This window comes from Streptopelia decaocto (genome assembly GCF_964273445.1).
Source record: "Streptopelia decaocto genome assembly, chromosome: 4".
NCBI classification, from domain to species: Eukaryota; Metazoa; Chordata; class Aves; order Columbiformes; family Columbidae; genus Streptopelia; species Streptopelia decaocto.
Genome location: NC_138658.1, coordinates 78447223 through 78466592, shown reverse-complemented (window position 1 = coordinate 78466592; position 19370 = coordinate 78447223). Strand labels below are relative to the sequence as shown.

General features: G+C 70.7%; 1 protein-coding gene across 5 annotated transcripts; it reads left to right on the top strand.

The window, feature by feature from the left end:
• The first annotated feature begins 588 nt into the window (after window positions 1-588).
• Window positions 589-18925, top strand: LOXL3 (lysyl oxidase like 3). Of its 5 annotated transcripts, none has more exons than XM_082051334.1 (16): window positions 589-724; window positions 7793-8106; window positions 8654-8817; window positions 9374-9585; window positions 10124-10186; window positions 11541-11596; window positions 11833-12053; window positions 12421-12601; window positions 12895-13049; window positions 13962-14117; window positions 14316-14478; window positions 14793-15036; window positions 15647-15762; window positions 15921-16057; window positions 17132-17243; window positions 18300-18925. In XM_082051334.1, exons 2-16 carry the CDS (start codon window positions 7803-7805, stop codon window positions 18371-18373), a joined length of 2358 nt encoding a protein of 785 aa, XP_081907460.1. In that variant the 5' UTR covers window positions 589-724; window positions 7793-7802; the 3' UTR covers window positions 18374-18925. The 5 variants fall into 5 exon arrangements, with proteins under 5 accessions (XP_081907460.1, XP_081907459.1, XP_081907461.1 ...); XM_082051333.1 differs by lacking the exon at window positions 13962-14117 and adding an exon at window positions 13633-13806; XM_082051335.1 differs by lacking the exons at window positions 10124-10186; window positions 13962-14117 and adding an exon at window positions 13633-13806.
• The last annotated feature ends 445 nt before the right edge of the window (window positions 18926-19370 follow it).

Below are 19370 nucleotides of genomic sequence, written 5' to 3'. Positions count from 1 at the left end.
CGGGCAGTGTCCCCCTCAGCGGGCAGTGCCCCCCTCAGCGGGCAGTGTCCCCCCGCAGCGGGCAGTATCCCCCTCAGCGGGCAGTGTCCCCCCGCAGCGGGCAGTGTCCCCCCGCAGCGGGCAGTATCCCCCTCAGCGGGCGGTGTCCCCCTCAGCGGGCAGTATCCCCCTCAGCGGGCAGTGTCCCCCACAGCGGGCAGTGTCCCCCACAGCGGGCAGTATCCCCCTCAGCGGGCGGTGTCCCCCCGCAGCGGGCGGTGTCCCCCCGCGGGCCCCAGAGCGGCGAGGCGGCCCCGAGACTCCGTCCCGGGGGGCCAGTGCCGGCCCTGGAGCGCACTCCGGACGGGGCGGGGGCCCTGGGGGGATCGGCCCATCCCGGGGCGGTGGGCGGGGGACGCAGTGCCCGTCCTCCCCGTACCGGCTGCGGGGCCGGGCCGCTCGGCGCGGGCTGGGGCAGCGGGGCGGCCCCGGACACTGGGGCACGGCGCGGGGCGGGCCGGGGCGGAGAGGGGCGGCACGGCTCGGCTCGGCTCGGCTCGGCTCGGCTCCGCTCCGCTCCGCGCGGCTCGGCTCCACACGGCTCGACTCGCCTCGCCTGCACTCGGCCCGGCTTGGTTCGGCCCGGCTCGGCTCGGCTCGGCTGGGCCCGGCTCGGCCCCGCCGGCACTCGGCTGGACGCTCTCGCTCGGCGCTACCGGAGCCGCGCAGCCCGCGGGGACGAGAGGTACCGGCCGGGGCAATGGAGCGGGACGGGACCGGCGCCGGGGAGACCGCGGCACCGTCCCGGGGCGGCGGGGCTGGGGGAGCCGAGCCGTGCCCGGCACCCGCGGAGCCCGACGGGCCGTGTGGGGACACGTGCGGGGACAGGCCGGGGTGCGGGTGGGTTGGCCGTGGGGCGGGGGGGCCGTGGCGGGGCTGCCGGCGCCGCGGGGCGGGCGCGGAGCGGGACCTGGCTCGGGGGTCTCACGGGCCGGGCTGCGGGGCCGTGCGGGCGTGCGGGGGGCGCGGTGTCGCTGCCCCAAAGCCCTGTTTGTCAGGGCGACCGCGCCGTGTCTGTGGGGCGCTGGCGGCGCGGGCCGCGGCTGCCGGGGGTGCTCGCTGCGGGACGCTGGCGTCGTGCGGTGATGGGCGGTTGTGTGGTGCTGTCGGCTGTGCCGCCTGTCCCGGCGCGACAGGGTGACAGGGTGTGGGCAGCGCGGTGCTCACGTGCTTGGTGGAAGGGGTGCCCAGCAGAGCCGGCAGGTTTGTGGGTGCCGTGTCGGGGCTGCGTAGCCACTCCGTATCCCTGAGCATCCGGTGCGCCAGCTGCAGGACGCTTGTTTGCTGAGCTGTGGTTTACAAAGGCCGGTGGAGATTCAGGATTTCCATGAAGATGGAATTTGCTTTAGCCCTTGGAAGAGAGCAGCGATGAAGGCCCGTGAGGTGTGAGAGCCAGGGGTGCGTTCTCTCTTTGCTGCTGGCCCCGCATCTTCCCAGCTGCTCTCCAGAGCTGCATGCAGGTAGCTGAGCAGCTCCCAGTTGCTCCAAGCAGGCTGTGTCTCTGCTCCGGGGTGCCTGGGCCCCCCCGACCCACCGCCTGCCCCTCAGCCTGTCTGGGCTGTCAGGACTATGTGGCTGGTGGCCGCAGCGTCTGCACATTCCTCCAGGGTCTTTCCCTCCCGCTGCAGCTGGTTCCTCGCAGGGCTGCCCCTCCAGGGCCCAGGGGAGCCCAGAGCAGAGCGGGCAAACCTCCCAGGGCTGGGGGCCCTGCCGTGTCCTGGGGAAACCGGGTGCTCTTAGGAGCTGCAAAGTGCTGTACTGTGACCTGCCTGGGCTTAGAAGGGGACAGCAGGACAGGGGGACGTCAGGTAGCCCAATGGGGATGGACCCAGAGTCAGAAGCCCCAGCAAAACACTCAGTGCTCTGCTGCAGCTGACACCCTGCCAGCACTGGGAGCCGGGCTGTGCTGTCCGTGTGTCCGTGTCACTGCCGGGCATGGGGACACGCAGCAGAACAGTGTGCACAGGCACCTGCCCTCTGGGCAGCGAGCTCCCAGCCCGAAGGAGGTGGATGCGTCGGGAGCTGTCACCAAGCCTGCCACAGTGGCCAGGCTCCTGTGGTGGCCCTGGGCTGTGCTGCTGAGCCCAGTTCAGCTGCGGAGCCTCTGCTGCCCTCCAGCCCTTGGCTGTGCTCACCCAGAGCTCCGACCCCATCGCGTCCCTGCAGGCAGGAGCTGGTCCCGGCCCAAGCGGGCTGGGGTGCTGGGGCTCCCCCAGCTTGTGCAGTCCCAGCTCGTGGCTGCCGGGAAGCGGGAGAGCGGAGCGGCCTGTCCGCGCAGCCAGGATTGCGCAAGGGCAGCGCTGGGCTGTGCGCGCTGGGGCTCTGGGGAGAACGGGAGGGATGGAGCCAGCGCCTGAAGCCATGGGACCCACCAGACCTTCTGCTGCCCCGAGCTCTGGGGACGTGACCCCGCACTCTCAGGGATGTCCTGGCATGGGTCTCTGCAGAGTGCGACTGTGTCACCCCTTAACCTTCCCAAGGAAGGATAAACAGAGGGATCTTCTTCCTCCTTGTGCTGGCGCGTTTCCCAGGTCTTTGCTCACTTGTGCTGCTCTTCTCTGAGTCCTTCCAGTTGTCGGTGCCTGGGCTGCTCCATGTCCGTGTGTCCCCGGCTGCTGCTGAGAGCGCGTGTTCCACGGCTGGGCCCTTCCCCGCTGCTGCGGCCTGGGCCGTCGTCCCCGTGCCACAGGGATCGAACACGCGCTGATCAAACGTGCCAGCTCGCCAGGGCTCGTTCATCAGGAGCTGCCCCTTCCCGAGGGCTGTTCGCTGTTCGCCCGGGTTTTGCTGGGATGGGCTAATGTCCCTCTGAGTGCCTGATGGGGGCCGAATGCGCATCAGATTGGAGCAGCCCTGGAGAGCCAGCAGCACCCCTGGGCTCTGGACACCCCTTGTCAGCACTGAGCCCTCCGGGAGGGCGTCCTGGGGGCCACAGGAGCCCCCGTCACTGCTGGGACAGGCAGAGAGGTGGGGCTGTGCGGGAGCAGGGCGAGCGAGTCTGTGGCTCCCGCTCTGCTCGGGGCTGCGCCGAAGGGTCCCTGCGCTGGAGCCGCGCGGGGCTGGGGCCGGGGTGCCGCGGGGCTCCAGCCCCGCGGGGCGCTCAGCCGCCTGCTGCCAGCGCCAGCTGTGTCCCCAGCCGGGGGTGCCTCGGGGCCCCGCGCGCCCGGCTGGGACATTCCTGAGGTTTCGTGGGCAGCGGCCAGGCCCTGGGATGCTCTCCGGCTCCCACGCCCAGCGCTCGGCCGGGCCAGCCCGTCCTCCCGGGCACTTTCCTCTTGCAGCCCGAGTGCTGCTGTGTCCGAGCCTGCTCACGCACCACGGCAGACATGTTTGGCATGGCATGGCACAGGCCAGTGGCTCCAGCAGGAGCCCCGGACCGGGGGAGACTGTCCCTGGCTGCGCGCGCTGGGGCGGGCAGGACCGTGCCCAGCTCCTGGCCGAGGCGTGCGCTGGCAGCAGCCGGGGGACGTGCCTGGACATCCCATCCCCGTCCCAGGTGGTTCCTGGCCCCTGCCCCTCCCGCGGGTGCTGGCTGTCCCCAGGCTGGCTGTGCCTCTGAGCAGCTCCTGCAGGTTCCTCTGGAAGCACCAGTGCTCGTGTCCTCCCACTGTGCTGCCGGTGGCACCGAGTGTCCCACGTGCTGATGGGGTGGGAGCCGTCACCCTGTGGGACCCTCGTGCTCAGAACAGCCCGCAGTGGCTGCGCAGGGGCGTGCGCCTTCCCCAGACAGAGAAATCTCTCATGGGACCTGTGCTGGTTGATCAGCCCCTCAAGGCAGAGGGACCCCCCGCGCTCGTCTGTCCCAGCGGAGCCCCAGCCCGTGCACAGATCTCGTGCCGTCTGGCTGCGCCAGGACCGCAGTGCCGTGCGCCGGTGCCATCAGGCGGCGTCAGGGCTGGCCAGCCGGAGGGACCCCAGGCTGGCAGCGGGAGATGCTGCACAGGGTCGGCCCCATCGCCGACCTGCAAAGCCGTGGGGCAGGGCCGGCCCTGCCGGGCTGGTGCCGCAGGCGGGACCTGCGGCAGCGTGGGGAAGTCAGGCAGCCTTACCCGGCTGGGGAAGAGCAAATGTGCTGCTTGCGTTTCGGAAAGTGGAAAAAGTGATCTAGACAATGAGAGCCCTGTTAGCCTGACCTGCCTGGCACAGGACTCGGAGCATGTTCCGAGAGGGCGATCGCACGGGAACGGGGAAGCGGCTCATGCTGCGTCCGGGGAGCGGTGCTGCCAGCCCGGCTGTCCCGGGCTGCGTGTGGGACGGCTGCTGGTGCGCTGGGAAATTCGGTGGCGAGTGGCAGGAGCTGAGGACGGGCTGAGCAGTGCGGGCAGAGGAAGCACAGGGGGATGAGGGACACTGGAGCCTGACGCAGGAACGCCGTGACCTGCGAGAAGAGTGCCAGCAAGCTGGGGTGGCATCTGTTTGGGCACGTTCAGAAGCAACTGCAGGACTGTGGGGAAGAGAAATCCACAGCGGTCTTTTCAATGCTGAGGCTGCGGTGGCGGAGCTGCGAGTGGCAGAGCAGGGCAGGTGGGACATGGCTGCCCGGCCCCGGCACTCCGGCCGCCGCGGTGGGGCTGGGGCCCGCGCCCTCTGCCAGCGCCGCGGCGCCAGGACGGGGCTGCTGTCCCGCAGCGGCTCTTCTGGCTGCACCCGTGCTGGCCACGGGGCCAGGACCTCGGCTGGGGCTGTGGGACTGCAGACACACGTGGGCTGTGGGACTGCAGACACACGGGGGCTGTGGGACTGCAGACACGCGTGGGCTGTGGGACCACGGGCACGTGTGGGGCTGTGGGACCGCGGGCACATGTGGGGCTGTGGGACTGCAGACACACGTGGGCTGTGGGACTGCAGACACGCGTGGGCTGTGGGACTGCAGACACGCGTGGGCTGTGGGACCGCGGGCACATGTGGGGCTGTGGGACTGCAGACACGCGTGGGCTGTGGGACTGCAGACACGCGTGGGCTGCGGGACCGCGGGCACGTGTGGGCTGTGGGACTGCAGACACGCGTGGGCTGTGGGACTGCAGACACGCGTGGGCTGTGGGACCGCGGGCACGTGTGGGCTGTGGGACTGCAGACACGCGTGGGCTGAGGGACCGTGGGCACGTGTGGGCTGTGGGACTGCAGACACGCGTGGGCTGTGGGACCGCGGAGCCGTGTGGGGCTGTGGGACCGCGGGCACACGTGGGGCTGCCCCACGCCGCTGCAGGACTGGGCTGAGGCCTCGCGTGGGGCCGAGCGGTGATGTTGGCAGTGCAGCCCGAGCTCGCCGGATCCCGGCGGTTGCACCGCGGGGCTCACCGCCGACATGGTGCTCTGCCGCGCAAAGCCCGAGCAGTTTCTCTGGTGCCGTGTTCTGATCTATGGTCCTGTGTGCTTTGCTCCTCAATGCGCGTGCTTAAATTTCCCTCGTGGTGAGGGACACGGGCTGCGTGGTGCCGTTTCCCGCGTCCGTCTGGCTCTGCGTGCTGCCCCCGCTCTGTCTGCAGACGTTTTTCCTCCTCCCGATGGGGTTTTGCTCGGAAAGGCCTTGATCCTCACCAGAAAGCCCACCGAATGGTGACTTCCCTGTTGTAGCCACATTTTATTTCCAGCAGGTGACCAGTTTTAATCCACTTAGCAGAAGGTGCACTGATTTTTTGAGTGCTAATTATTCATTAAAAGGTGGTGCAAGATGAATTGAATGCCTTGCAGTCTCAGCCTGTTTTATCAACACAGTTCCTCCAATTAAGCAAACCTGTGATCTCATAAAAGGTCAGCCCAGCTTTCTGACACGGGCTGTTTCTGCAGAGCTCTGGGGACTGGCGTTAATTGTGCCGCTGTCCTTTGGTGTTGTACGGACCCCGCTGCAAACAGCCCGAGCCCGCCGGCCGCCCCAGCAGGGACAACCTCGCTCCCTCGCAGGCGAAGCTCTGGTGCTCTGGTGCTTGCAGCTCTCACGCTCTCCCAGACTGTGTTACCATTAGCGCCAGAGGGCCCAGGCTTTGACAGTGCTTCGTTTGGGCAGGGAGGTGTCCCCTGGGTGGCGGGGGGGCAGGACGAGAAGTGTTTTCTGACTGCTGGGAGATGTGAACTCATCCCTTTGCTGCCCTCCAGACAGAGCAGCGTGTCCTGCCCCGCAAGCCCAGGGGCTGGGCGGCCCGTGGCGCCCCCCCGCCATCACAGGCTGATTAAAAGCTCAGCAGAGTGTTTCCCCGCTGCCTGCCCACAAACGCTTCCTGCTGGGCCTTGTTTTGCCTGCGCGGTGCCAGCGCCGGCGGCTGGGGCGCGGGAGCCCGGGCCAGGGCCAGCGCCCGGGGCTGCCGTCCCCATCGGCACCGCCGTGTCCCCAGCGCCCGGGGCTGCCGTCCCCATCGGCACCGCCGTGTCCCCGGGCCCCGGGGCTGCCGTCCCCATCGGCACCGCCGTGTCCCCAGCGCCCGGGGCTGCCGTCCCCATCGGCACCGCCGTGTCCCCCGGGCCCCGGGGCTGCCGTCCCCATCGGCACCGCCGTGTCCCCAGCGCCCGGGGCTGCCGTCCCCATCGGCACCGCCGTGCCCCCAGCGCCCGGGGCTGCCGTCCCCATCGGCACCGCCGTGTCCCCGGGCCCCGGGGCTGCCGTCCCCATCGGCACCGCCGTGTCCCCAGCGCCCGGGGCTGCCGTCCCCATCGGCACCGCCGTGCCCCCAGCGCCCGGGGCTGCCGTCCCCATCGGCACCGCCGTGTCCCCAGCGCCCGGGGCTGCCGTCCCCATCGGCACCGCCGTGTCCCCAGCGCCCGGGGCTGCCGTCCCCATCGGCACCGCCGTGTCCCCCGGGCCCCGGGGCTGCCGTCCCCATCGGCACCGCCGTGCCCCCAGCGCCCGGGGCTGCCGTCCCCATCGGCACCGCCGTGTCCCCAGCGCCCGGGGCTGCCGTCCCCATCGGCACCGCCGTGTCCCCCGGGCTGCGACGGGGCAGCAGGACCTGCGTGTGAGTGCGGGTCTGCTCTCGGGGCGGGGGTGCGGGGCGCAGACGTGCCCCCGCTGGCCCGTCCCAGGGTCTCTCTCCCAGCACGGAGGGACCGGCTGCCGGGCGAGCTGAGGCTGCGGTGGCGGAGGGCAGGCTGGGCACCGGTGCTGGGGGGGCCCTGGAGCGGGGCTGGTCCTGGGCTGCCGCAGCACCTGTGGGGTTGCATGGGAACAGTGGGGGGCAGGCGGGTCACACAGAAGTGTTTTCACCGTTGTTTGCCATGGGACTGGTGCAGAAGTACCGCATCTCCCTCAGGCATCCAGGGAGCCGCAGATGTCGTTGCAAGGCTGGAGAGGAGCCGCGCAGGGAGGAATGTGAAGGGCTCGAGCCGCCTGGCTCCTGGCAGCGGGCAGGAGCGTGGGCTGGCAGCCCCTCGCTGCCGGCAGCCCTCGCGCGGCTCCTGGGGGTCAGGTTCTGGGGGATTCGGCGCCCAGCTGGGCTTCCTTGCTCCAGCTCCCGCTGCCCCGGCAGCCGGTCCCCGTCTGCTCCAGCTGCCTCTCCGGGTGACACGCACCCCTCAGCCTGGCTGCCCGCGCTGCCCGTTGGCGCAGGAGCTGCAGCCCCGCGGTGCAGTGGCAGAGGCGCGAGGTGCTGGGGGGCAGCAGGCGAGCCCTGGGCCATGGCAGCTGGGGGTGCAGGGCTGGGTGGGGGCACAGGGCAGAGCTGCGAGCGGGCAGGAGTTTAACCAGCACAGGTCTGGATCGAGGGAGCCAGTGTTTTGCACAGCGCGTCCATCCCGCGTACCCTGACCCTTTGTGCCCTTGCAGAGCCGCTGCCATGGGGAGCTGCGGCACGTGGGCAGGCCGGGAGCTGCTGGTGCTGCTGAGCGGCGTGTGGCTCTGCGCCGCCCAGCCCGCCCCCCCGGGCCCCGCGCGCAGCCCCGCGCCCCCGCTCAAGTTCCGCCTGGCCGGGTACCCACGCAAGCACAACGAGGGCCGCGTCGAGGTCTTCTACAACGACGAGTGGGGCACCATCTGTGACGACGACTTCACGCTGGCCAACGCGCACGTGCTGTGCCGGCACCTCGGCTTCGTGGCTGCCACCGGCTGGGCCCACAGCGCCAAGTACGGCAAAGGCGTTGGTAAGAGGGGGCGGTGGGCGCAGCCTGGCTGTGGCTGCACATTGGCACACTGCTGGGGGCGGTGCATGTGCCGTGGTGGGTTTGCATGCGTGTGTGCCATGGTGAGATTGTGTGCATGTGTGTGCCACGGCAGGTTTGCATACACAGGTGTGTGCCACGGAGGGTTTGCGTGCACGGGTGTGTGCCATGGCGGGTTTGCATACACGGGTGTGTGTCACGGCGGGTTTGCGTGCACGGTGGGTGGTGAGAGGGCTGCAGCGGTGGCGCAGCTGCTGCAGCTGAGGCGCTGCACAGACCCCGGGGCGCACGCTGTGTCGGGGTTGGTGCCTGGCAGAGCAGCCCTGTGGGAGGTGGGAGCTCCCACCTGCAGGTCTCTGCTCGGGCTCTGGCATTTCACCAGCCCCAGCTTTGTGCCGCGGAAGGGCTGCCCCCAGCCCAGCACCCCACTCTTGCTGCGCACGGTGTGGTCCCCGGCTGTGTCCCATGGGCACCCCCTGTCCCTGTGCCTGGGCTTGGCACCCCTCACCACGGCCCTGGTGTCTGGCAGGGCGAATCTGGCTGGACAACCTGAACTGCGCTGGAGGTGAGAAGAGCGTCGGGGATTGTAAACACCGGGGCTGGGGGAACAGCGACTGCAGCCATGAGGAAGACGCGGGCATCATCTGCAAGGATGAGCGCATCCCAGGCTTCAAGGACTCCAACGTCATCGAGGTGAGCAAGCTGCTGGCCAGGGTCCCACAGCGCCAGCTGCCAGAAGCCATGCCGTGAGGCAGCCCCGGTGTGGGGCAGCTCAGGCGTGGGGCAGCGCAGGCGTGGGGCAGCCCAGGCGTGGGGCAGCGCAGGTGTGGGGCAGCCCAGGCGGGGGGCAGCCCAGGCGTGGGGCAGCGCAGGTGTGGGGCAGCCCAGGCGGGGGGCAGCCCAGGCGTGGGGCAGCGCAGGTGTGGGGCAGCCCAGGCGGGGGGCAGCCCAGGCGGGGGGCAGCCCAGGCGGGGGGCAGCGCAGGCGTGGGGCAGCGCAGGCGTGGGACAGCTCAGGCGTGGGGCAGCGCAGGTGTGGGGCAGCCCAGGCGTGGGGCAGCGCAGGTGTGGGGCAGCCCAGGCGGGGGGCAGCGCAGGTGTGGGGCAGCCCAGGCGGGGGGCAGCCCAGGCGTGGGGCAGCCCAGGCGTGGGGCAGCCCAGGCGTGGGGCAGCCCAGGCGGGGGGCAGCCCAGGTGTGGGGCAGCCCAGCCGCGGGTGCCGCGCGAGCCTGGGCCGCCCTGTGCCCGCAGACAGAGCAGAGCCACGTGGAGGAGGTGCGGCTGCGGCCCGTGGTGTCCGGCGCCCGCAGGCAGCTGCCTGTGACCGAGGGCATCGTGGAGGTGCGCTACAAGGACGGCTGGGCGCAGATCTGCGACCAGGGCTGGGACAGCCGCAACAGCCGCGTCATCTGCGGCATGATGGGCTTCCCCGCGGAGAAGAAGGTCAACAGAAACTTCTACAAGTGAGTGTGGCCGGCAGGGAGCCCGTGGGGCTGGGGTGTCAGAGCAGAGCTGGGGCGCAGGGCCGGGGCAGAGCTGGGGATGGTGCCAGGGGCGCGGGGCAGAGCTGGGGGGCAGCAGGGGACCATGCTGCTGGGTGTTGTGACTCCCCAGCATCCCTCCCCTGCCTGCTGCTTGCCAGTCCGAGCCCCAGCTGGCCGTGTGGGCACTGGCCAACCAAACCAGGCGGCTACGGCGTGGCTGGGGGCCATGCCCCACCTGCTCCATGTGCTACTGCAGAGGCCACTCGAGGCAGCGCTGCCGCTCCCGACGGTGCTGGTGACCCCCACGTGTCCTGCGTCCCGGAGTGCGGGGGTCCCCGGGCCGAGGGGAGGTCTGTGGCTGAGCCAGGCAGGGATGCGCCGGCAGCACCGTGGCCCGCATGAGGGCCCTGGGGTGTGGACACGGACACGCCGTCCGTGGTGTGGTGTCCGGGTGGTGTCCAGCGCGGCGCCCAGTGCCGCACACACCCTGACCGGGCAGGCGGGCGTTGCTCCGCAGGCGGCTGAAACGCGCGGCCAGGATGAAGGGCCGGAGCCCCGGGCCGGGCAGCAGGCGCAGCAGGTAAGGGGCCGGGCGCCCCGTCTGCTGAGCCCTCTGCAGAACGGGCTGCCCGGCCCCGCGGTCGCTGCCATCAGGGCGGATCCTGGCGCAGATGGATCCGGATGGAGCAGACTGGAGCTGGGGCTGTGCTGGACAGGCAGGACGAACCCACCGCAGTGGGACCTGCCTGTGCGCGCAGGGTCGCTGTCCCCCATGAGGGACAGCCTTCCTCCAGGCCGCCGCGCACGGGCAGGAGTCCTGGCACAGGGGCACTGCGGGCAGGGTCCCGGGGGCGCAGGGTGTCCGGTGCTGTGGCCCCACGGGGACCAGGAGGCCTCGGCGCGGAGCTGTGTCGGCTGCAGGATGGGAGGGAGGCTGCGGAAGGGCTGCTCTCTGCAGAAAGCAGCGGTGGGGAGCGGCGGGGGCTGCGTGCCGCCGCGGTCCCGCGGGCTGGCGCGGGAGCTCGGGCTCGGCGGGGCTGCTGGAGCTGGGCGTGGAGCGGCAGGGCTGGTCCTGAGCGCTGCGTCTGTTTTCTCTCGTGCTCTTCCCTGTGGTGATGGGAAGAACCGGGCTGTGGCTCCCGGCAGCCCCGTGCTGTGTCCCGGGTCTCGCGGGGCCGTGTGGGCTGACACCCACCACCGCCAGCAGGGTCAGGGGCCAGGCCTGGTTTTGCCTTGTCCCTTGGGGGGTGTCCGTGCCCTGCCCTGTTTTGGGGCGCTCAGCTCTTCACTCTCTGTGGTCCCTGGGGTTTAGGCCGGGCTCAGCATCCTCCCCCGCCGCGGGAAGCAAAGCATCTGGGTGTGTTGGGACCAAACCTGCACCACGTGTTGCGAGTCCTGAGCAGCCTCCTGGGCCGCAGCACGTGGCCGGGAGCTGCCCTGGCCCGCAGCCCCTGCAGCGAGCGTCACCGTGTCCTGCGGCACGGGGACCACGCCTGCCCTGCTGCTCGCTCGTGCTGCGCTGGCTGCGCGTCCTGCGCCCCGGAGCACGGGCAGGGACGTTGTCTGGTGTCGGGACAGGGACACGGGCGCACCTCACTGGTACCCGGCAGATCAAATCATTGCCACTGGTGTTTGATCTTCTGCTGTGTGACAAGGCAGCGCGGATGTCGCTGCATCCGGCAGAGTTTCCTGGGGGTATGTGGGCAGGAAACCGCATCATTGCTGCGGAGGGCAGTTGTGTTGCTTTGCTGGCAGCAGATGATGCTGCTGCACCTATGTATGACACCGAGGGGACGTGCATGAGTCTCCCTGCGGGACCGATGTGCCCATTTCAGTCCACAATGGAAGCTGGGGGGCTGTGCTCTCCGTGCCACTGCAGCCGAGGTGACAGCCTGAGGCTCTGAGCTCCTTGACGGGTGTTTTCTGTTTTCCAGGCTGGCCAACAAATCTCAGCCTAAACAAAAGCACAGGGAGGACGTAGGGTTCAAGAAGAGGTAAATGGCTCGGTGCAGAGCCCGAGTGGCAGGAGCCCCGCTCAGTCGCACCAGAGCTGTGCGTGTCCCCGGGACATGGCGCAGGCAGCGGGCGAGGACGGGCGCCCCGCGGCACCGCGTGTCCCCCCCGGACAGCGCGAGGGCAGGGACGGGGAGCGCGGCGCGGGCGGGGCGGCCCTTGGCACCTGCGCTGCCGGCCGTGCGCTGCGCCTCAGGCTCCTCTCTCCTCGCAGGCTCTTCATGGAGCGGCAGCAGCTCAACTACCGCCTGCACTCGGTGTCCTGCGTGGGGACGGAGGTTCACCTCTCCATGTGCACCTTCGAGTTCTACCGCGGCAACGCCTCGGCCGCCTGCGCGGCCGGCACGCCAGCCGTCGTCAGCTGCGTGCCCGGGCCCCTCTTTGCCACCGGCAACGGGCACAAGAAGAAGCAGCGCCAGCAGCAGCAGGGCCAGGTGAGCCTGGGTTGGGACCCGCAGCTGCCCCGTCCCCCTGCGGGGCTTGTCCCCCGCGCTGTCCCTGAGGGGGGGTATGCACATCCCTGGGTGACCAGCTCCTGGAGCAGGAGGTGGGGACAGTGTTGTGTCCCATCACATAGCAGGAGCCACAGCCAGCAATCTGTGTGCACATGTTGTGCAACAGCACGCCATGCTGTGCTGTGCTGCGCTGTGCCATTCAGCACCACACTGTGCCGTGCTGTGCCGTGCCGTGCCATTCAGCACCACACTGTGCCGTGCTGTGCCGTGCCGTGCCATTCAGCACCTCACCATGCCGTGCCGTGCCATGCTGTGCCGTCCATACCCCTGACCCCGCTTCCCGCAGCCGCGGCTCCGGCTGAAGGGCGGCGCGAAGGTGGGCGAGGGCCGCATCGAGGTGCTCAAGAGCAGCGAGTGGGGCACGATCTGCGACGACCGCTGGAACCTGCTGTCGGCCAGCGTGGTGTGCCGCGAGCTGGGCTTCGGCAGCGCCAAGGAGGCGCTCACTGGCGCGCGCATGGGCCAAGGTGAGGTGCCGGGGCGCGGGACCAGGCTCCTGGGGCTGTGCGTGAGGCTCTGCCGGGCTGGGGGGCACGGCCGGGCGTGCCCCTTGGGTGCCCGACTGCTGGTCACGTGGTGCGGGGTGTCCCCGAGCACCCCCAGGGACCGCGGGCGCTCGGCTGTGCTGCCCGTGGCAGCAGCTGCGGGGCCGGGAGCGCCCGGGCCCCTTGGTGTGACTGGGGAGCCGCGGCAGCCATGAGGACAGGCTGCTCTGGCTGTCCCCGCGCCCTGTGTCCTGAGCCCCACTGTCCCCCGGCAGGGACGGGGCCCATCCACATGAACGAGGTGCAGTGCCTGGGCACCGAGAAGTCCCTGTGGAGCTGCCCCTTCAAGAACATCACGCAGGAGGACTGCAAGCACACGGAGGACGCGGCCGTCCGCTGCAACGTCCCCTACATGGGCTACGAGAACCTGGTGCGCAGCACGGGGAGCTGGGGAGGGCCCCGAGTCTCTCCTCTGCACCCCGGCGCCCCACCCGTCCGGCTGGGCTGGGGCAGGGGCTGCCGGGGGAGCGCGGGGCTGGCGGGGCTGAGTCCCAGGGCGCATGTGAGGCCGTGGGGCTCTGGGGGTCCCTGGGGGGGGGGCTGCTCCCGCGCTCTCCGTGCTGCCGGCCCGTGCCAGCTCTGCGGCACAACCAGAAAAAAATCGCCATGGACCAACCAAGAGGGATTTTTTACTGATGATGAAATGAGCAAATGGATCCACGTGGTGCTGTTTGCCCTGGTCTGTCATTTCATCCATTTTGGGCTTTTTAATCATTTTTAACACTCCCATACCTGTCATTTCTGAAATGAGACTGCCATTTCAAAATGAACCGCTTTCCCTGCTTTGGTGAGACAATTCCCAAGCTCACAAGTGATTTCTTGGCCCCAAACCCAGCAGTTTGGGTCAGTGACCAAAGCCGCGCGGCTGCGGGATGGGGCTGGGCAGGACCGTGCTGGGGACGCGCCCAGAGGGGCTTCGCGTGCGCTGACGGTGCTGCTGCCTCTCTCCGCAGATTCGGCTGAGCGGGGGCCGGAGCCGCTTCGAGGGGCGGGTCGAGGTGGCGGTGGGGGCTGCGGACGGGGACGCGCCGCGCTGGGGTCTGGTCTGCGGCGAAGGCTGGGGCACGCTGGAGGCCATGGTGGCCTGTCGCCAGCTGGGGCTGGGCTTCGCTAACCACGGCTTACAAGTAGGTGCCAGCGCCAGCTTGGTTAGGGCAGCGAGCCGCCACCAGCTCTGCTCCGCAGGGACAGGGACGTGGATGGGACAGGGACAGGGACGGGACGGGGTGCACCGGGAGCGGCGGGGTGCGGGTGCTGGCTCACGGCCCCAGGGTTTCTGCAGATCCGCCTGGCCGGCGGGAGGACGGCGTTCGAGGGCCGTGTGGAGGTGAAGCGAGGCAGTAAGTGGGGCACGGTGTGCAGCGATGGCTGGACCACCAAGGAGGCCATGGTGGCCTGTCGCCAGCTTGGCCTGGGCTACTCCCTGCATGCGGTGACGGTAGGTGCCGGCGGGGAGGCCCCGGTGACACCCCGGCGAGCACAGGCACCGGTGCTTCCCCAACAGCGGGGGGGCTGTGCGGGGCAGGACGGGACCCTCGGGACGCGGGGCGGCTGGGTACGTGGGCAGGGCTGTGCCGGGGTGGCTGTGATGTGGGGCAGCCATGGCAGCCGGCACAGCCCACCTGCCCCTCCCCAGGAGACGTGGTACTGGGACGCCAGCAACGTGACGGAGATGGTGCTGAGCGGGGTGAAGTGCGCTGGCCACGAGATGTCCCTGAGCCACTGCCAGCACCACGGCACCAGCGTCAACTGCAGGAACACGGGCACGCGCTTCGCCGCCGGCGTCATCTGCTCTGAGAGTGAGCGGCAGCGGGACTGGGGGGCTGCGGGAAACGGGGGCTGTGGGCAGTACGGGCTGCACGCAGTGGGGCCTGTGGGGGCAGGGGCTGCAGGTAAAGGGGCTGTGAGCACTGGGGCTGTGAGCACTGGGGCTGCGGCACTGGGCTGCGGCACCGGGGCTGCAGATGGCGGGGCTGCAGGCTCGGGCTGTGCCCAGCTGATGGGGAGGGCACGGGTCCCCCGGCCGGTCAGCCCTGCCCGTGCTGGGCACTCGCCCCGTCCCTGCCGCGCCGCGGGGTGTCCGTCTGTCCCTGAGCAGCCTTCTGCTCTGCAGCCGCCTCCGACCTGCTGCTGCACGCGCCGCTGGTGCAGGAGACGGCGTACATCGAGGACCGGCCGCTGCACATGCTGTACTGCGCGGCCGAGGAGAACTGCCTCTCCAGCTCGGCGCGCGCGGCCAACTGGCCCTACGGGCACCGGCGCCTGCTGCGCTTCTCCTCGCAGATCCACAACAACGGCCGCGCCGACTTCCGACCCAAGGCCGGCCGGCACTCCTGGGTCTGGCACGAGTGCCACCGGTGTGTGCAGGGACAGGGACAGGGACAGGGACGGGCAGGGGAACTCCTGGGCTGGGGCTTAGGGTGGGGAGAGGGTGCTGGTGTTGCTGTGGTGGGCTGGGCAAGGGTGTCACTGGGTGAAGGTCATGCCAGGTGAGGGTGTCACCAGATGCAGGTGTCACCGGGTGAGGGTGACGCTGGGTGAGGGTGTCACCGGGTGAGGGTGACACTGGCTGTGGCACAGTGGCTGAGCGAGGCACCGGCTGCTCCCCAGGGCCCGGTTTTGCTGCACTGGCTCAGGGCCGTCCCCGGTGAGCCGGGCTGGGGGTTTGGGGATGGGGCCGCGGGCTGTGCCCGGCTGCTGAGCCCCCCCACCTTGGCCATGGGGCTGGGACAGCCACGTCCCCTCCCAGGGCAGGACTGAGCTCTGCCCAACCTCACAGCACCGTGGCCTCAGAGCAGGGGCTGTGGGGACCTTTCCCAATGGCGCAGGGCTCGGTGGGTGACAGGGGACCTGAGGCAGATCAGGACGGGTCCCCCATCCGCTCTGGGGGCTCCTTCTCCAAGCTCCCCCCGAGCTCCCCGGGCTCCGGGCACTGGTGCAGCCACGCGCTGGGGCTCCCGCTCGCAGGCACTACCACAGCATGGACATCTTCACCCACTACGACATCCTGACCCCCAACGGCACCAAGGTGGCCGAGGGACACAAGGCCAGCTTCTGCCTCGAGGACACCGAGTGCGAGGAAGGTGGGTGCAGCGACGCTGTGTGGCACCATCCCCGCCCGTGTCCCCACTGCGGGCTGCCTGTCCCTGGTCACCCTGCAGGCTGTGGCCAGGCCGGGGTGACACAGGGCTGCGCGCACGCTGCAGCGGGGACAGGGCGAGCCGCTCTCTCCTGCCTGCAGACGTGGCCAAGCGGTACGAGTGCGCCAACTTTGGCGAGCAGGGCATCACTGTGGGCTGCTGGGACCTGTACCGGCACGACATCGACTGCCAGTGGATCGACATCACCGACGTCAAGCCCGGCAACTACATCCTGCAGGTGCTGCTGCCGAGCTGCCCGGCCCCTGCCGCCCAGCTCTACCCCTGCACCCCTGCAGCCTCCCTGTGCGCCCCAACCCCTGCCCCTGCGCCCCAACCTCTGCGCCGCCCCCCAGCTCTGCGCCGCCCCCCAGCTCTGCGCCGCCCCCCAGCTCTGTGCTGCCCCCAGTTCTGCTCTGCCCCCCAGCTCTGCGCCGCCCCCCAGCTCTGCGCCGCCCCCCAGCTCTGTGCTGCCCCCAGCTCTGCTCTGCCCCCCAGCTCTGCTCTGCCCCCCAGCTCTGCTCTGCCCCCCAGCTCTGCGCCGCCCCCCAGCTCTGCGCCACCCCCCAGCTCTGTGCCGCCCCCAGCTCTGTGCCGCCCCCCAGCTCTGCTCTGCCCCCAGCTCTGCTCTGCCCCCCAGCTCTGTGCCGCCCCCCAGCTCTGCGCTGCCCCCCAGCTCTGTGCTGCCCCCAGCTCTGTGCTGCCCCCCAGCTCTGCGCTGCCCCCCAGCTCTGTGCCGCCCCCCAGCTCTGCGCTGCCCCCCAGCTCTGTGCTGCCCCCAGCTCTGTGCTGCCCCCCAGCTCTGCGCTGCCCCCCAGCTCTGCTCTGCCCCCAGCTCTGCTCTGCCCCCCAGCTCTGCGCCGCCCCCCAGCTCTGCGCCGCCCCCCAGCTCTGCGCCGCCCCCAGCTCTGTGCCACCCCCAGCTCTGCGCTGCCCCCCAGCTCTGCTCTGCCCCCCAGCTCTGTGCCGCCCCCCAGCTCTGTGCCGCCCCCAGCTCTGTGCCGCCCCGGCCCTGGCTCCCCGCGCTCACGCGGGTCAGGGCTCGGTGGGGCGGGGGTGTGTGCTCCCGCGGGGCTCCCATGGGAACTGCTGGGCTGGGTGTCCTGCTCTGAGCAGCCCTGCTCGCGGGTGCATGGGCACAGTGACACAGTGACAGGGCCACCCCACCACAGTGGCAGCCACACAGCGGGGCCGCGTCCTGCCGGGCCGGGGTGCTGGGGCAGCAGCAGCTCCACGGGAAGGACAAACTGACAGGGTACAGGGCTGCAGCATGGCCGGACAGCGGACTGTCACCCTCACTGTCGGTGCCCCACAGGTCGTGATCAACCCCAACTTTGAGGTGGCAGAGAGCGACTTCACCAACAACGCCATGAAATGCAACTGCAAGTACGATGGGCATCGCATCTGGGTCCACAGCTGCCACATCGGTAACGGCCCTGGGACGTGGCGCGAAGGGACGGGGTGTCCTGGCAGGGCTGCCCGGGAAGAGGGGACGGGGCTGCAGGAAGCCGTGGGGCTGGGGAGCGTGGGGCGGGATGGTGGGGCTGGTGTGGGGGTCAGGGCTGGGGTCCTGGGGCAGCCACAGCGGCAGTGCGGCACTGGCAGGGCACATGGCGGGCAGTGCACACAGCGGGCAGGGCACACGGCGGGCAGTGCTGGCACTGGCAGGGCACACGGCGGGCAGTGCAGTGCCGGCAGGGCACACGGCGGGCAGGGCACGCGGCGGCAGTGCCGGCACTGGCAGGGCACACGGCGGGCAGTGCGGCACTGGCAGGGCACACGGCGGGCAGGGCACACGGCGGGCAGTGCCGGCACTGGCAGGGCACATGGCGGGCAGTGCGGTGCCGGCAGGGCACACGGCAGGCAGTGCTGGCACTGGCAGGGCACATGGCGGGCAGTGCGGTGCCGGCAGGGCACACGGCAGGCAGTGCTGGCACTGGCAGGGCACATGGCGGGCAGTGCGGTGCCGGCAGGGCACACGGCAGGCAGTGCTGGCACTGGCAGGGCACACGGCGGGCAGTGCGGCACTGGCAGGGCACACGGCGGGCAGGGCACACGGCGGGCAGTGCGGCACTGGCAGGGCACACGGCGGGCAGGGCACACGGCGGGCAGTGCGGCACTGGCAGGGCACACGGCGGGCAGGGCACACGGCGGGCAGTGCGGCACTGGCAGGGCACACGGCGGGCAGGGCACACGGCGGGCAGTGCGGCACTGGCAGGGCACACGGCGGGCAGTGCGGTGCCGGCAGGGCTCACGGCGGGCAGGGCACACGGCGGGCAGTGCGGCGCCGGCAGGGCTCACGGCGGGCAGGGCACACGGCGGGCAGTGCGGCACTGGCAGGGCACACGGCGGGCAGGGCACACGGCGGGCAGTGCGGCACTGGCAGGGCACACGGCGGGCAGTGCGGTGCCGGCAGGGCTCACGGCGGGCAGGGCACACGGCGGGCAGCACCGCACCGACAGCTCTGTCCCTGTGCCGCGCAGGCGACGCGCTCAGCGAGGAGGCCAGCAAGCGGTTTGAGCAGTACCCCGGTCAGCTCAACAACCAGATCCTGTAGGGCCCAGCGCTGGGAGACGGCGCCGCCCTCACCGCGCAGCCCAGGAAGCTGCCGGGGCCCGCGCGGAGGCCTCGGGCCGGCCCGCCGTGCCCTGCCAGGGCTCACGTCGCCGGCAGCCGCTCCCACTGCGGAGCTGGTGCTGGAGGCGCCGCACGCCCACGCCCCCCGGCCTGGGGCCACCACCAGACCGCTGGCCAGAGGCTCCGTGCCCACGTGCCAGGGCTGTGGAACATGGGACAGGCCTATCCCCTGCCCCCACTGTCCTGCTCTGGTCCCCATCCCTGCCATCCCAACTGCATCCCCCTCCTGCTCCCCCGTTCTCCCGGTTCCTCTCACCCACGGCCCCCAGGGCTCTGCCCTCAGCCCCAGGACACACGCGGCCCACATGGGACTCACCCCCTGCCCGGCCCGCAGAGCCCCAGGAGCCCCCGTCCCGGGGGCGCGGCCGCCCCTGCCCCAGCAGCACCGTCCCCTCCGGCTGCGCGCCAGCGGCCCCACGCCCGGCTCTTAGTTGTAATTTTATTTTCTCTATAAAGTTGTCGGTTCTGTTTCCCTGCGGGCTCTTCTCCGGGCGGGACGGGGCACGGGCGGGAGCAGGGGACAGCGCGGCTCACACCGCAGGGCTGGCTGCACCCACCGCGGCACCGGGGAGCACCAACAGCCCTGCCCGCGCAGCCCCGGCTGGGCGAGGACCAGCCGCCGCAGCCCTGCCAGGGCAGCTGCCGAACCACGGCCTCGGGCTGCGCCGGGGAGGCCGAGCTTGCCTCTGGGCACAATGCCTTCCCCAAAGGGCTGCGGGGCACTGAACAGGCTGCCCAGGGCAGGGCTGGAGTCACCAGCCCTGGAGGGTTGGACAGACAGACATGAGGTTCTCAGGACATGGGGCAGGGCTGGGGAAATGGTTGGACTTAACGATCTTGAGGGTCTATTTCAAACAAAATGATTATGATTCTGTGGTCCTGGCCCTGCTGGGAGGAGGGTGAGGGTGAGGAAGGGG

Excerpts from the sequence above, each read along its gene's own strand:
- LOXL3 (XM_082051333.1), top strand. The coding sequence starts at position 7,803 with ATGGGGAGCTGCGGCACGTGGGCAGGCCGGGAGCTGCTGGTGCTGCTG. Across the intron at positions 13,050-13,632 it reads ACATGGGCTACGAGAACCTG|ATTCGGCTGAGCGGGGGCCG; the intron begins GTGCGCAGCACG and ends CTCTCTCCGCAG. Across the intron at positions 14,479-14,792 it reads CGGCGTCATCTGCTCTGAGA|CCGCCTCCGACCTGCTGCTG; the intron begins GTGAGCGGCAGC and ends TCTGCTCTGCAG.